This window comes from Ostrinia furnacalis, unplaced genomic scaffold (assembly GCF_004193835.3).
Source record: "Ostrinia furnacalis isolate ACB-3 unplaced genomic scaffold, ASM419383v2 OfSCF1268, whole genome shotgun sequence".
Classification (NCBI taxonomy): Eukaryota; Metazoa; Arthropoda; class Insecta; order Lepidoptera; family Crambidae; genus Ostrinia; species Ostrinia furnacalis.
This window is the reverse complement of record NW_021131507.1, coordinates 1,120,855-1,136,109: the sequence shown is the minus strand read 5'-3', so window position 1 is coordinate 1,136,109 and position 15,255 is coordinate 1,120,855. Positions and strand designations below refer to the sequence as shown.

At 43.3% G+C, this 15,255-nt stretch overlaps 1 protein-coding gene across 1 annotated transcript; it reads left to right on the top strand.

Moving 5' to 3' along the window:
- The first annotated feature begins 5,218 nt into the window (after positions 1-5,218).
- LOC114352156 (uncharacterized) lies at positions 5,219-14,546 on the top strand. The gene is made up of 6 exons (XM_028303635.1): positions 5,219-5,354; positions 5,844-5,940; positions 7,440-7,960; positions 8,495-8,585; positions 10,502-10,662; positions 14,395-14,546. The coding sequence occupies exons 1-6, from the start codon at positions 5,245-5,247 to the stop codon at positions 14,534-14,536; spliced, it is 1,122 nt and encodes a 373-aa protein (XP_028159436.1). The 5' UTR covers positions 5,219-5,244; the 3' UTR covers positions 14,537-14,546.
- Positions 14,547-15,255: the final 709 nt, after the last annotated feature.

Sequence of the window (15,255 nt, the reverse complement as noted above, 5' to 3'; positions counted from 1 at the left end):
CCACACACACAAACACACACACGGTTATAGTGTATTGGGTAATGGCACAGAAGGCGTACATTTTCGTTTTTTTACAGGTATGCTTTATGTATAAATAGGTAATTTAGATTGCAAACATTTTTTTTCCTTTAAAGTTTATAATTGTTTCAAAGTTTATAATTATTTCTTAAGCCCTCATAACTTTATTCTCGCTCAACATCCTAGAGAATTGGGCATGGCTGAAAACCAGTGTTGCAAGGATCTGTCCTTACAACGTATACTGAGCCAGGTCCAATTGCCTTCGGTGTACTTATTAGTTGTAAGTCTAACTGACTGTACCTACCTATGTCTAATGGTTCGAAGGCAATAAATACATTTTTTATTTATTTTTATTTATTTATTTATACTAGGTAGGTTGATATATGTTTCTCTCACTTCAACTGGCATTGGATTCAACATCGGATTCTGACACTTTTACAGTTATGATACCATGAATATCAGTTTATGGTCCTAATTATTTTTATTTTATTTACGACCTTCGACCAGTTGGACACTTTAGATAGCTTCTTGTAATACTGTCAATATCTTTTTAGCTTTTAACGCAAATCTAGTCTTCAAAGCAGTTTAATCGATTTATTTTATTTTCAAAATCGATATTTTATTGTCTATGATGGCCGCAGGAACATCACTATACATGGACTCCCAGCAATAAAGTACGGTAATGCCTCGTACAGATTTTATCGGCAAAAATTATGGAACTTGATAGGTTTTAGACCATGCCACGCACCAAAACGTCCGGAAGTTGTAATAGTATTATAGAATAAACGTTAAAAGACTTATTTATTTAATTTTTCAATGCTTAAGTGTCCATTAGAATGAAAGGGTGCTTAATGTATTAAAAAAATTAGAAAATAATTATGATGGGTTAATGTTTTTGGGCGGTTTTTAGGCGATTTCTGACAATGTCCTTTGAGAGTCGTAGTCCGCATATTATTTACGCCGGCCTCCCGCGCGCGTGTTTTGTTTGGATACTAAACGTATTGTAAGCATTGAAAGTTATCATTTGTGTTTATGTTGATGCATTGGTAATTGATGCAATTATGTTTGTTATGTTCTTTATTTCTGATTATATTTTTTTGTCCCTTACTCTATGTGTATCAGTTAAATCTAATATTTTTATGAATTTTCCTATTTTAAAAATGACAATATAAATTTATTATGAATAAGTCCGGAAGTCTGATCGATCATACATCTCTTCTCTTCGCTTTGCTGAAAAGCAATATAGTTTTACTTCATGTAGGCTATCGCTGTAGCGCTAATCAGTTGGCACCAATGTAGAGTAAGGTCACTATCACTTGCTAGTGGCAAAGACAGTGGCGCCAACTGGTGAGCGCTGCAGCGGTGACTATCGATACCAGATGGCGCCACTGTAGAGTAGGGTCATGGCAATCGCCAGTGCCAACTATTAAGAAGTATAAAAACGATAGGGCTCATAGGCTAGTTTCCTAAAAAAAACTCAGTTCGTCAATTACATTATCAGAAAATACTAGACACTTGTCAGTCAGACAAGTAATTAAGAAGTTATGGTGCGTTGAAGTTCCGCGTGACGTCACAAAGTGCTACACTTTTAAGCACGCCTTGACGCGAACGTTACGGGCCTTTTCTTATGAACTTTTGTCTTTGGCGGGCTTTACCTCTTTCAATTTTCATTGGTTTGAAAAAGTGAAATATAGGTGTCGAGTAGGTATTTTTTGATTATAGTCTGGTCCGTGAGCACGTAGAATTTTGTCCAATGACCCCAAGCTACCCATCCATATCGCTCGCGCGTAATTATATTGCTGTCGCGACTGTGCGACGGGCGCCCGCAGTGAGTGTGCGAGCGCGACAGCAACATAATTACGCGCGAGCGATAAGGATGGGTAGCTTGGGGTCATTGGACAAAATTCTACGTGCTCACGGACCAGGCTTTAGTCAACTGACGGACTAATTCAAACTATTTATTTTTTACCCAGAAAACATCCTTATTGGAAGGGTTAATGATAGTCGATTAATTATTATTAGTAAGTGCTCTACAAATTACTAACGCATCCTCCTTATAAATAAACAACTGTGTTTCCAGGTTCGTGTTCATATGCGTGCAATGCCTGGTACGCACGTGCGGCACGTGCGATGCGCGCGGCCTGCACGCACACCACTACGTGCTACGCGCGCCGCCGCATAGTGCAGAGGTATGCTATGGCGCAGTTATGGCGGTGACAGTATATCTCTCCATAGATAAGACTGCGCACAGACATTGACATGACACGTGACCTAGTCTATACATAGTTCGGTCACGTGCCGAGAGGGTCACCTATCTCAAACTAAATTGTAAATTATAAATAATTGGCGACTGCTCTTCCATCTGAGCTACTTACGGCCGAATACTGAAACACTACTTAAATCTGTCAGTCAGCTGACGGGCTCCTAAATTTAAGTATCCTTCAATTTTAAATGGTATTCTCAAACGCTACTCAACGGATTTGAAGCCGTGATCAGCTAAGCAGCTCTCAAATGTTTACATAATGGCAACATTTACCAAAAAAAGTATGTTTTCATTTACACAAATGATAACTTTACGTCTTTTATCCATTACACGCAGCATCGTTTGGTTATGTATTGTCTTTTATGGAAATTACTCAATCAACTTAACATAGAACAGTTTATTTTTAGTTTCTATTATATATAAATCTCGTTTTATCATATAAAAATAATAATGCTTGCATTTTTATTTATTTAAAAAAAATATTTTAAATATGATACTTTTTATTGTTGAAATCTATTAAATGGCGATCGTGGACCGAAACGTAACCACAATTGACATTTATCATTGTTGACTGACAGAGCATCAAATTGACAAATCAACAACTCTTGGAAATGCTGCTATGCGATGTCCCCTTAATCCTCAGAAATAGGCATGTTTATGTAAAGCGATTTCATAGCAGCTATTTTGGTTGTTACTTCGTGCACTATACGATGCACAGTTGGCTGTTAGATGTGGAAGATATCACCTAGTACACGTTCATAACTTCCCGTTGCGTAGAACAGTAGGGTTATAATAAGTATTTGGTCCACTGGTTGTATGGCATTTGGTGAGGGGTTTCAAAGAGCTTCCAAATTATGAATCCAGAAACAACACCGTTTCTTTAGAGACGCGGAACCTCGCTCGGAATTGCATGTCATTATAATAATATTTTTCAATAGCGTTCAGCCTTATTGCGTTCCTGCGATTAGATCTAGGTATTTCCTCGAGGCTCGAAAGAAATGATAACGATGACACACATTATTTACCACTATTTAGGTCGTTTTAGGTATAACAATAGGATTTAAGATACCGCGCAAGCACTCTCAAATTTAACAGCTGCTTAAGACGATTTGACAGTTGTTTGAGTAATGCTTAGCGTTGAATGGCGTTTCAGTATGCGAAAATTCATTTAAGTGGCGTTTGAGTGCAACTTAATTTGAGAGGTGCTTAAAAATTGAGAACTGCTCAGATATTGTTTTGAGTATGCGAAATGTAAGTTTAGGAGCTGCTTAACTATTTGAGAAGCCGTCAAATATTCAAATGGCGTTTCAGTATTCGGCCGTTAGTCACTGGATGAACCCGCGTTCGTAGATTCGATTCCCGCCTTAGGCAGTTCGATTTCTTCAAGTTATTGTAATTTACATTTTCATCCTCTTGCTCTCGATAAGTATTACAAACTAACAAAGATATATCTCAAATCATGACCATCTGTGCAGTAGTACTAGATTTTTTTAAAGAATATTAATAATGTGTATTGCACAAATTACTAATAGTCCCGTAAATATGCTCGTGTTACGCTCGTTGCTCGTTTAGTGGGTTATTACAATAATCGAGCGGCGGTTCGAACCCGCGTTCCCCGGATATCACGCTAGCCCCTTTACCGTTCGGCTATCGTGGCTTTTATTTTTATTTTTCATGTCTTTTCCAGGATGAAATACGAATAATAATGGACAAAGTCCGAGAGGCCCTGATGCTAGCCCGGCACAAAAGACCGAAGCGCGAGGCGGTGCAGCTGCTACCGCCTCTGAAACAGGAGACCATAGAGATCGAGATGGCAGTAGACAACGACAGTGGCGCCAATTACCCGTAAGTTTTGTAAGAACATGAGTTAGTAGGTCCAGTTTCCACCAAGACAGAGCGGAGCGGAGAAGTGTTCTGACTATAGTCGGGTCTGCGAGCTCGTAGAATTTTGTCCAATGACCCCAAGCTACCCATCCTTATCGCTCGCGCGTAATTATATTGCTGTTGCGCTCGCACACTCACTGCGGGCGCCCGTCGCACAGTCGCGACAGCAATTTAATAGGTCCAGTTTCCACCAAGTCAGTACTTAGTAGGTCCATTTTCCACCTAGACAGAGCGGAGCGGAGAAGTGTTCTGACTAACTAATCGGATTTCATAATTTCCACATCTCCTCTACGCTCCACACTGCTCCGCTGTGCACCGCTCCGCCGCTGTTGTCAAATTCTATAGAAAAAATCATCCCCCCGACACTTTTCCTTTTTTCGCTCCAGACATCCAAACTTTCGCATTTATAATATTAGTAGGATAGAGAAGCTATCGCAAGATTCTTGCCCCATTTTGGAAAGAATTGAAACTAAAGTTCGATGTAGCTGCTGCATTAGTTCTGTCTAACAAAACTTAAAACGTGCAGCGCTAGAGCGCTTAGATGGATGTCGAAGTCGCACTAAGGCCGTGCACCTTGGCCTCTGAATTAGGCTCGCTCCCACAGCAATCCAGTTTAGGTTGCCGCAAAACTGGACCGCCGTATTTATTTATTTTTATTTTATTTTATTCGGAAAACCAACAGCAATACAATACAAATAATGGGACCTTAAATTATGTATCTGCTTAGCAATTTAAAGGTAATCGCAAATGGAAGTTAAGATGCAAATAGACCATATGCCATAGCAGACATTTATATAATTTACAAGTGAAAACTTAACAGTCAACAATACTTTTTAAGCGCCGCTGGAGTGGGAGTCGAAAAAAATTGAATTGAATAATTTATTTATAGTAGTGGGTTTCGTTCGAAATAATTCTAGATCACTATATTTTTTTGATATATCGTTAAAAAATTTTACTCGCACGAATAAAAAAAGAGTTGAGGCGATAATTTGTGTTAACTTTGGGAATTGCTAGCGGCTGAGTACGTCTTACTGGTAGTTTTCTTAGTATAGTAATGGATAAAGTCCGAGAAGCCCTTGATGATAGCCCGGCACAAAAGGCCGAAGGGCGAGGCGGTGCAGCTCCTACCGCCGCTCAAACAGGAGACCATAGAGATCGAGATGGCCGTAGACAACGATGCCAACTATCCGTAAGTTGTCTACAAAAGGAGTTTGGCGCAGACCGTCCCATTCCCATTCGTATTTCGTCACAAATTCAAAAACGGTCCATTCGTATTTGGTCCTAATGGCAAAATGGTCACACTCATATAAAAGTTAAAGCCTAACATTTTTGAAACAATAGTTCAACTTAAGTTCAAAATGTTAAACAAGTGTGACAATTTTGCGAATGAGACAAATTGCGAATGGGACCATTTTCTAATTCGTGACGAAATTTCAACAGGGGCTCTAGCTAAACAAATGGCACTTTTAGATCCCTTCACGGGACGAAGTAACGTCATACAAACACAAAATGCCGGAACGAAGTTACAACTGTCACGTTTGGCTACTTGTCTACGGGGTTAGGCTATCCATTTTTGTCGAAAAGAATTACATTTACTTACAAGAAGAATACAGAAATTCCTAATCTGAAACTTAAACTAAATGTAAGACTAACTAACATACTGGCATTTTGTCGACAGTTTGAACTTGAATATGAAGACTGCTGTTGACGACGAAATCTCAGACCCGTACAGAAGCTACCAGGACTTGCCTGCGACCGCCCCTGGGGGATCACAGGTATTATTTTACATTCTGAAAATGTTAATTAATTAAAGGTTTCGCCAAACCTGACGTCGCGCTATAGCGCCGAATTGTGTTGGCAGAATATAGATAATTAATAAAATAAATATCCTTGGACATTTTACACTGCGCTTCTAGTCCCAAACTAAGCAAAGCTTGTACTATGGGAATAAACATACTTAAATACTTTTTTTTGGAAATACATACTTATTATACATAGAAAATACCCAGTCCAATAAAACAAATATGTTCATGCACACAAATGTTTGTACTGTGCGGGAATCGAACCCGCTACCTCCGGCATAGTAGTCCGTTTCGAACCACTACACCAAACGGCCGACAAGATATTAACGGCAGATATTTCCACGCATCGCTCTGCAATCTTGTTAACGCTATAAATGTCATAGCTAGACATCGGATTATATGCACTATCAAAATGCTAAAATATGCATGCAAATATGCACTAAAAAAGGGCGAAATATGCACTAAATATGCACAATCAAAAAAACATTATTAGAATTAACTTTATTTTCACAATACATAATTAATTAATTATATAGGTACTTATTGGTAATAAAACGCAAATCCAGGAAACGTTTTTATACGACCGGTCACTTTTCGGTCTTCATGGAAAAGTCATTCATTTTCGCTCCGCAACCCCCCCCCCGTATGAAGGTTACTTTTTATTCAAAACGGTTACATTTTTTTATATTTCTGGTAATTTCTGACAAGACCCGACTGGCAACACTGGTACGGATCGCTCTCAATGCGCTCTCGCAGTGCGTGCGAGGGCGATGTGTTGATGTTTGGAGTGGGGACGGCGGCGAAGTACAACACGTCTAACACGTATAAATACTAAAATAAGCACTGTCAATGAAAAAGTACCAAAATATGCAATAACGCTATAAAAATAGCATTATATGCGTTTGCATATGCAATAATGCAAATGCATATAATCCGATGTCTAGTCATAGCACACTTATCAACCCGGAAAGGGATCAACACCGTATCGTCTTTCGCCGCGCTGTCAACTGAGGCGTTTACATTACGGTGCGGATAAGTGCGTTACAGTATGGAGTTTCATACAAAGAATACTGACCGCTTCGAGTTGATATGGTTATGATTCGTTTCCGGGTGGATAAATGTTCTTCGTCCTTAACGCCGCGACAGGTACGCGTTCTATTTGGCCGAGCCTTAAAATTTGTGGAGAAATCATATTTTGAAATCTCATAAAAAGTATGTCAATGTTGTTTAATATAATACCTAGGCTGGTTTTATTGTCACGCGGACCGTCCGGTGCGGACCCGCTCCGGACGGCCAATCTGTATGAACTTCTAGGGAGCGTTTTAGAGTAATGCGGTCCGGAGGAACCGCTCGCTCCCTAGCAGTTCATACAGATCGGCTGTGCGGAGAGATCCGCACTCACAGTCCGCGTGACACTAAAACCAGCCCTACATTTTACCGCTCAATCTAATTCTACCAACCACCCTTTCTAGGTGGTACCAGAGCACACAGAAGTAAACCTAGGCGTTCTCCACACGTTGCTAACGAGGTCAGACGAGCCTCCACCAAGTGACCAGGCCCTACCACACATTAACGATCCACCAGATATCATTAGAGACCCACAACCTCCAAGCCAGGACCTTCACAACCTCGATGGAGACGTCTCCGAATACCTTCAGTTACAACTGCACACAAACGTGGAAGATAGTATAGCTAGCAACTATATCAGCGAAGATTCAAGTAAAAATCCAGAGAAAAACGACATAAACGGCGCGAATATACCTGTCAAGAATTTGTCAAAAAAAGGGTATTTTAGAAGCGAAGATTCACAGTCGGAAGCTAATAGTCAGTCGCCGACGCCTGTGAAAAAGATTGACAGAGGAAACCAGAATTTCAATGACTCGCAGAAATCGGAGGGATCGTGCTCGGACGAGCCATCTAATGTAAATAATGATATTAGAAGTAGTAGTACCAGTTATTTCGTAAATGAAAACCCAGGGCGGATAGTAGCGCCGTAAGTAAAGAGAGTTTTGGTTTTATTTACTTTCCGCATTGTTTCTTAAAACTTTGTTTTGTCACCTGTCACTGGAGGGAAGTCGAACCTTACTTCGAACTCCTCCTATGTTCTTCTGATTAATTTCGATGCGGGTCCAATGACACTTAACTTTCCCCCGGGACAAACTTGACCTTCACTGGTTGAGTTTTTATTGGCGGTCAAGCTGTAGATCCTGGCTACACAGGGTTTGCAGCGGTGGGAACGAAAGGTGGGAATCGTCCCGTTTTTGGCATTGTTAATAAAAAAACTTCTTATCACAAAATCGAATGATACAACTCAAAAGATCTCTTCGCTCTCATTTTGGACGCTTAAACTGCTAAAACGGTCAATGATTGAAATGCACCACCCATATTTTAATTTCAAATAAAAGAAGATGGTCTAAGATCAGAACTAGAAGTGATCTGCACCCATCTGATAATTTAATGAAAAGTGTTTTAAATAGTGTGTTAGTTTTTTTCTGTGCTCATGCATATTTTTTTATGACAATTACAGACATGCTTCTATGGAGGAGAGGCTTCAGATAGTCGAACTGCACAAGCAAGGCAAGAATATCCCCCAAATAGCTGATCAGCTTGGAATGCTCGTAAGTTTTATAACACCAACGGGAACAGACATTTAGCCTAGACGCAGACTACTGACTTTTAGTTGGCCGATAGTTGAGTCGGGCTGTTAATCATGAAGTGCGCATATTACACCGATTTGATATCGGTCAATTTTCATAAAAATTTAAAATCAGGCCCAACTATCAGTCCTACCAACTACCAACTAAAAGTCGGTAAACTCAGGCGCATTTTAAATGTTTATATCCCTTGTCTACCCATAGTACAAGCTTTGCTTAGTTTCGGACTAGAGACGCAGTGTAAAAGACAATTCCGGAAATTGTTTGTTTACACATACAATGTCACTATTTTGTTGCAATTTCTTACAAAACTTGCGCGCAAAAGGCAAACCTGATATGTAAAATCATTAAACTTCTAACGCTCGTAACTCAGTTCAGACTGAGTTTAGAGGTATACATGTCATAGTAAGTTTGGTTTATTACACTATTTTGTAATCAAAAAACAAAATCTGGCATTGCCATTTGATTCTAATTTAAAACCTTCTATACAGGGTGACTTTTGTATCAGTATCCAAATTTTTTCCTGACATTAGGTATCGTTTATAGATGACATTTTTAATAAAAAATAGGTAGGTCAAATTTTAACATCAACTATTTTTTTCCTAACCAATTAATCACGTAGTGTGGTTACCGCGCTTAGCGCGTAAACATTTTGCGGGAGAGCTGGTCGAGCGGAGAGCTGGCAACGTGTGGCAACGCTCGACCGGCCGGCCTGGCCGCGCGGCGCTTCAATCAGTCGCCCGCGCAACCCATTACGAGACGCGCGTATCACTGCGCGCGCCGATCGTTCCGTCGTGCGGTCAACGTAACGATGTATTCGCAGCGCGAGTGTTATGAAATGATTCGGTGCTACATTTTAAGTGGAGAGAGTTTGAACCGGGCCCAGAGGAATACCTCGACTTCGTAACCAAGGACTAAACCCAACAGTGCCAAACCGGTGAACGATTTTAGCGGCAAACTGAAGCGAGATCCGCGAGCAAGTAGGTAAGTACCTACACGAGACGCGAAGTGCGAAATGACACTGTAGTTTTAAATAAACTCAAAGACAATGTACAAAAGCGTGCAAGTCTGTCTGGAGAAAAATGGTATGCACTTTGGGCAATTATTAAAATAACTACTCATAATTTGTTAGTTTGTTGTTAGGTTAGGTAGGTTTGGTAAGCAATCTCAATTATTGCACATGAAAATAACGATAAATACCCCCGAATAGGTACACAAGAAAAGTAGTGTTACCGCTCTCGGTGATTTTATTTTCTTTTTGATAGCGTAATTATTGTCGTAGGTATTTAATTTTTCTACCATAAATTAGTAAGTCTGTTTAATTAAAACTAATTACCACTTTGAAATCTTTTGCATTTTGACGGTCCTAAGCCCGTGAAAGTATGAAGGGAAAATCGACAACTTATAAATCGTATCGCAATGAATGAAATGCGGCGCGGGCAGGCGCGTACGTGTGTGCGTGCGTAAGCGAGTGAGCCGTGACCACGGTGTAAGTGTTTTTTCAGACTGTTTCTGGGTGCTTTATTTTGACATTTTTGTACTGGACGATACAAAAATAAAAAATACGTGTTTTGTCTTTCGCTTCATAGATTATTATATTAAAATTTGGATACTGATACAAAAGTCACCCTGTAGTCTGGTCTGCGAGCACGTAGAATTTTGTCCAATGACCCCAAGCTACCCATCCTTATCGCTCGCGCGTAATTATATTGCTGTTGCGCTCGCACACTCACTGCGGGCGCCCGTCGCACAGTCGCGATAGCAATATAATTATTAATTACGCGCGAGCGATAAGGATGGGTAGCTTGGGGTCATTGGACAAAATTCTACGTGCTCGCAGACCAGGCTTTATCTAAAACTAACAACGTCTATATCCCCAGCGTGGCGTGGTGCGTCGCTGGGTGCAGCGCTACTCGGAGTTCGGTCACGTGCGCGACGGAGGCCGACGGCCGCGCGCGCGCCCCGACCCGCGCCGCGCCGAGAAAGTAGTTAAACTGTTCACCGACAAGCCTGACTCCAGGATCGCCGACGTCGCCAAGAAGTAAGCCAGTAGTCAGTTATACCCCCTTACCCTTTCTCTACTAGGTAGCAGCGACGAGAGCTTTGTCCAGCTGTTGTCGGACAAGCCCGACTCCAGTCGCTGAAGTCTCCAAGTGACCCGTTGTCCTTCTTTTTGTTGGCGATGAACTTGCGTTTTTTCGCCACTGAGGGCACACTGTTCCGCCAATATTACGAGCGCAGCTTTTAGATCCGTTGTCCTAGATGAGCGACAGAACTAAACGCAACGTAATGCGACCAACATTACACGTGACGTATTACAAGTGACATGACACGTGACCTAGTCTATACATAGTTCGGTCACGTGCGCGACGAAGGCCGCCGGCCGCGCGCGCCCCGACCCGCGCCGCGCTGAGAAAGTAGTTAAACTGTTCACGGATAAACCTGACTCCAGGATCGCCGACGTCGCCAAGAAGTAAGCCAGTAGACTATTACACCCCCTTCACAGAAAGATGCAGATATGCACGGATTTGACGCAGAATGTGTGCGCAGAGAGCGTCGCTAAAAAGTAAGCCAGTAGGCTAAAGCCCCTCCCTTTACAGACTTCCTCTACTAGGTATTAGCGATACATAGTTAGACCACGGGTATGACGCAAAATGTAGGCGCAGAGAGCGACGTCCAGCTGTTTACGGACAAGCCCAACTACTGTCGCTGACGTCGCCAAGAAGTAAGCCTCGTGTTCTTAGTGCAAGTTTACACCAAACAACGTCCCTAGCGGATACTTTCAAGAGCTAAAAGATTTTTTTAACGCATTCGCTAATGATGACGTTCAATGTAAACTCGCACTGCACAATTTTTCCTAAATGAGCAACATAATGCAAACACTCCATGTGACGTATGACAGTGACATGACACGTGACCTAGTCTATACACAGTTCGGTCACGTGCGGGACGCGGGCCGCCGGCCGCGCGCGCGCCCCGACCCGCGCCGCGCTGAAAGAGTAGTTAAACTGTTCACGGATAAACCTGACTCGAGGATCGCCGACGTCGCCAAGAAGTAAGCCAGTAGTCTTGTTGTACTCTTCACACCCCATCTTGCCCCCCCCCCCCCCTATTATTGTTGTCCTAGGTGAGCGACGAACGCCATGTGACATAATGCGACTGACTTCATATGACGTGACAAGTGGCATGACACGTGATCTAGTTGTTGAGACAGAGTTCGGTCACGTGCGAGACGCGGGCCGCCGGCCGCGCGCGCGCCCCGACCCGCGCCGAGCCGAAAGAGTAGTTAAACTGTTCACGGACAAGCCTGACTCCAGGATCGCCGACGTCGCCAAGAAGTAAGCCAGTAGACTATTACACACCCCACCTTGCCCCTTTTTTCTACAAATCGATAGCAGCGATACAGAGCTTAACCACCGGTTTGACGCAGAATGTACACGCAGAGAATGTCGTCCAGCTGTTTACTGACAAGCCCGACTCCATAGTCGCTGAAGCCTTCAAAAAGTAAGCACTGACGACTAGGTGAGCGACGGAACGCGACATAATACGGTGCGACATAATGCGAGCAACACTTCACATGTCATGACAAGTTACTTACGTGGTCTATACATAGTTCGGTCACGGTCGCGGGCCGCCGGCCGCGCGCGCGCCCCGACCCGCGCCGCGCCGAAAGAGTAGTTAAACTGTTCACGGACAAGCCTGATTCGAGGATCGCCGACGTCGCCAAGAAGTAAGCCAGTAGTCTTGTTGTACTCTTCACACCCCATCTTGCCCCCCCCCCCCCTCCTATTTTTTTCTACAAATCGATGGGTAGCAGCGATACACAGAGATTAACCACGTTTGACGCAGAATGTAGAGAGCGTCACCCAGCTGTTTACGGACAAGCCCGACTCCATAGTCGCTGAAGCCTTCAAAAAGTAAGCACTGACGACTAGGTGAGCGACGGAACGCGACATAATACGGCGCGACGTAATGCGAGCTACATTTCACATGTCATGACAAGTTACTTACGTGGTCTATACATAGTTCGGTCACGGTCGCGGGCCGCCGGCCGCGCGCGCGCCCCGACCCGCGCCGCGCTGAAAGAGTAGTTAAACTGTTCACGGAAAAGCCTGACTCCAGGATCGCCGACGTCGCCAAGAAGTAAGCTAATACACCCCCTTCCCTCTTTCCCTACTAGGTAGTAGCGATATACAGAGCTTAACCACGGGTTTGACGCAGACTCTGCGCACAGGCATTGACATGACACGTGACCTAGTCTATACATAATTCGAGAGGATCGTCAAACTGTTCACAGACAAGCCCGACTCCAGAGACACTGAAGTCGCCAAGAAAAAAGCACTGACGCGTTGTCCTAGGTGAGCGACGTACGCCATGTGACATAATGCGACCGATTTCATATGACGTATGACAAGTGACATGACGCGTGACCTAGTTGAGACATAGTTCGGTCACGTGCGCGACGCGGGCCGCCGGCCGCGCGCGCCCCGACCCGCGCCGCGCCGAAAGAGTAGTTAAACTGTTCACGGACAAACCTGACTCCAGGATCGCCGACGTCGCCAAGAAGTACCTAAGCACAGACGCACACGGGTGCGTAGTGCGAGTTTACACCAAACGTCATCGCTAACGACTGCGTAAAAATGACATGAAATGTATGACAGATAGTACAGCGCCCCTAGCGGATACTTTCAAGAACTCAAATCTTCATAGATTAACGACGATGTTCAATGTAAACTCGCACTGCACACCGTTATCCTAGGTGGAATGGAACGCGACGTAATGCGACCAATACTTCCCGTGACGTATGACATGACACGTGACCTAGTCTGTACATAGTTTGGTCACGTGTCGAGAGGGTCGTCAAGCTGTTCACGAACAAGCTCGACTCCAGAGACACTGAAGTCGCCAAGAGGACAACGGGTCAGTGCTTTTTACTGTCCTAGGTGAGCGACGAACGCCATGTGACATAATGCGACCGCCTGACAAGCCTGACTCGAGGATCGCCGACGTCGCCAAGAAGTAAGTACCGTGACCAATACTCCACGTGACATGTGGACAAATGACATGACACGTGAGTTAGTCTAGCGACCCGCGCCGCGCTGAGGGTAGTTAAACTGTTCACGGACAAGCCTGACTCTAGGATCGCCGACGTCGCCAAGAAGTGAGCCAGTAGGCTGTTAGAGCGCTTTCACATTTAGGCGATTTAGCAGCGCGACAGACGCGCTGCTGAAAATTTCATACTACAAGTATATGACAACAGATGCATGCCTTCACATTACAAAAACGCCGCTGCCGCGCTTCTAACGCCCTAATGTGAAAGCGCTCTTACACCCAACTCCTGCTTCCTCTACTAGGTATACATAGAGTTAGACCACGAGTACTGACCCCTTATCTTAGGTGAGCGACGGAACGCGACGCGACGTAATGCAACCAATACTTCACTGACGTGACAAATGACATACATAGAACCAAATTGGTGGAAGCTGGAATATTCAGAAGATAGATCCAATTTATTCTGTAACCTATCATTGATCCCTTTTGATAGAGCTCATGAAGCACTTTCAGAATCAGCAACTAGCTTTCCGATATCTTGTATGGTTAAGAAATAAAGTGAGACAACTTATCGTTTCCACCTTCCTCTTGAACCACTCTAAAACTGTATCAAAATCCGTTGCGTAGTTTTAAAGATCTGCATACATAGGGACAGACTGCGTGAAGCGATTTTGTTTTATACTATGTAGTGATTTGACCTAATGATGATATTTGTCAACAGGTACAAGTGTTCAGCCGGCTGCATACGCAAGATCCTGCGGCAGGCCGGCTTCAAACGCCACGTGTTCGGGCCCGAAGAATGCGCGCGTCGCAGGGCCCGCGCGCGCCGCCGCCGCGCCGAAAGGAAAGACGATAATAAATGATTCCCCACTATGACGTGTTTCCTTACACCATTCCCCATCATCATCATCATCTCAGCCATAGGACGTCCACTGCTGAACATAGGCCTCCCCCAATACTTTCCATGTTGCCCGGTTGGTAGCGGCCTGCGTCCAGCGCCTTCCTGCTACCTTTATAATGTCGTCGTCGACACCATTCCCCGATAATTTGAAATCACAAGTTTCTTAAAAAGACACTTCATGCTGGTCTTAAAAACTTAAATAATTTTAAATTACATTGCCTGTTATAGTTCCATGTTGGAAACCATATAGTTGAACGATGGTAGCGCCCCCCTGTCTTTGAGTTTGGTTGGACCAAAGGTGGGAGTGCATTACCGCAGCAAAATTTTTATAAATGTTGTGCTTTAGAGAGTCGAGAGTATAGCAGATAATTAGTCCATCGTGAGCAGAAATTTGTCCACTAATAGCAAAATTCGTTCAAATTATAGTTTTAAAGTTATTAGGAAAAAACAGATTGCTGGGGTAATGTTTGAAACATTACCCTGGCAAAATTTTTTTTTGAAAGTCGTTCTATCCCGGAACCAAATACATGGATAGATAGCTTTTGTTGCGTAGTAATTTGTCCACGAATAGCAAAATTTGTTCGTGTTCCGGTTTTCAAGTTATTCAGAATTTTGCTGGGGTAATGTTTTGTGATGTCCCAGATCTCGTAAATGGCTCAACGCAGAAGTTTGAAAAAAATA

What these genes read in the sequence shown, in the direction of transcription:
- LOC114352156 (XM_028303635.1), top strand. Translation starts at nt 5,245, where the DNA reads ATGATAGCCCGGCACAAAAGGCCGAAGGGCGAGGCGGTGCAGCTCCTA. An exon ending in GACAACGATGCCAACTATCC is followed by an intron (nt 5,355 to 5,843) that starts GTAAGTTGTCTA and finishes TTTTGTCGACAG; the next exon opens with TTTGAACTTGAATATGAAGA. An exon ending in CTGATCAGCTTGGAATGCTC is followed by an intron (nt 8,586 to 10,501) that starts GTAAGTTTTATA and finishes CTATATCCCCAG; the next exon opens with CGTGGCGTGGTGCGTCGCTG.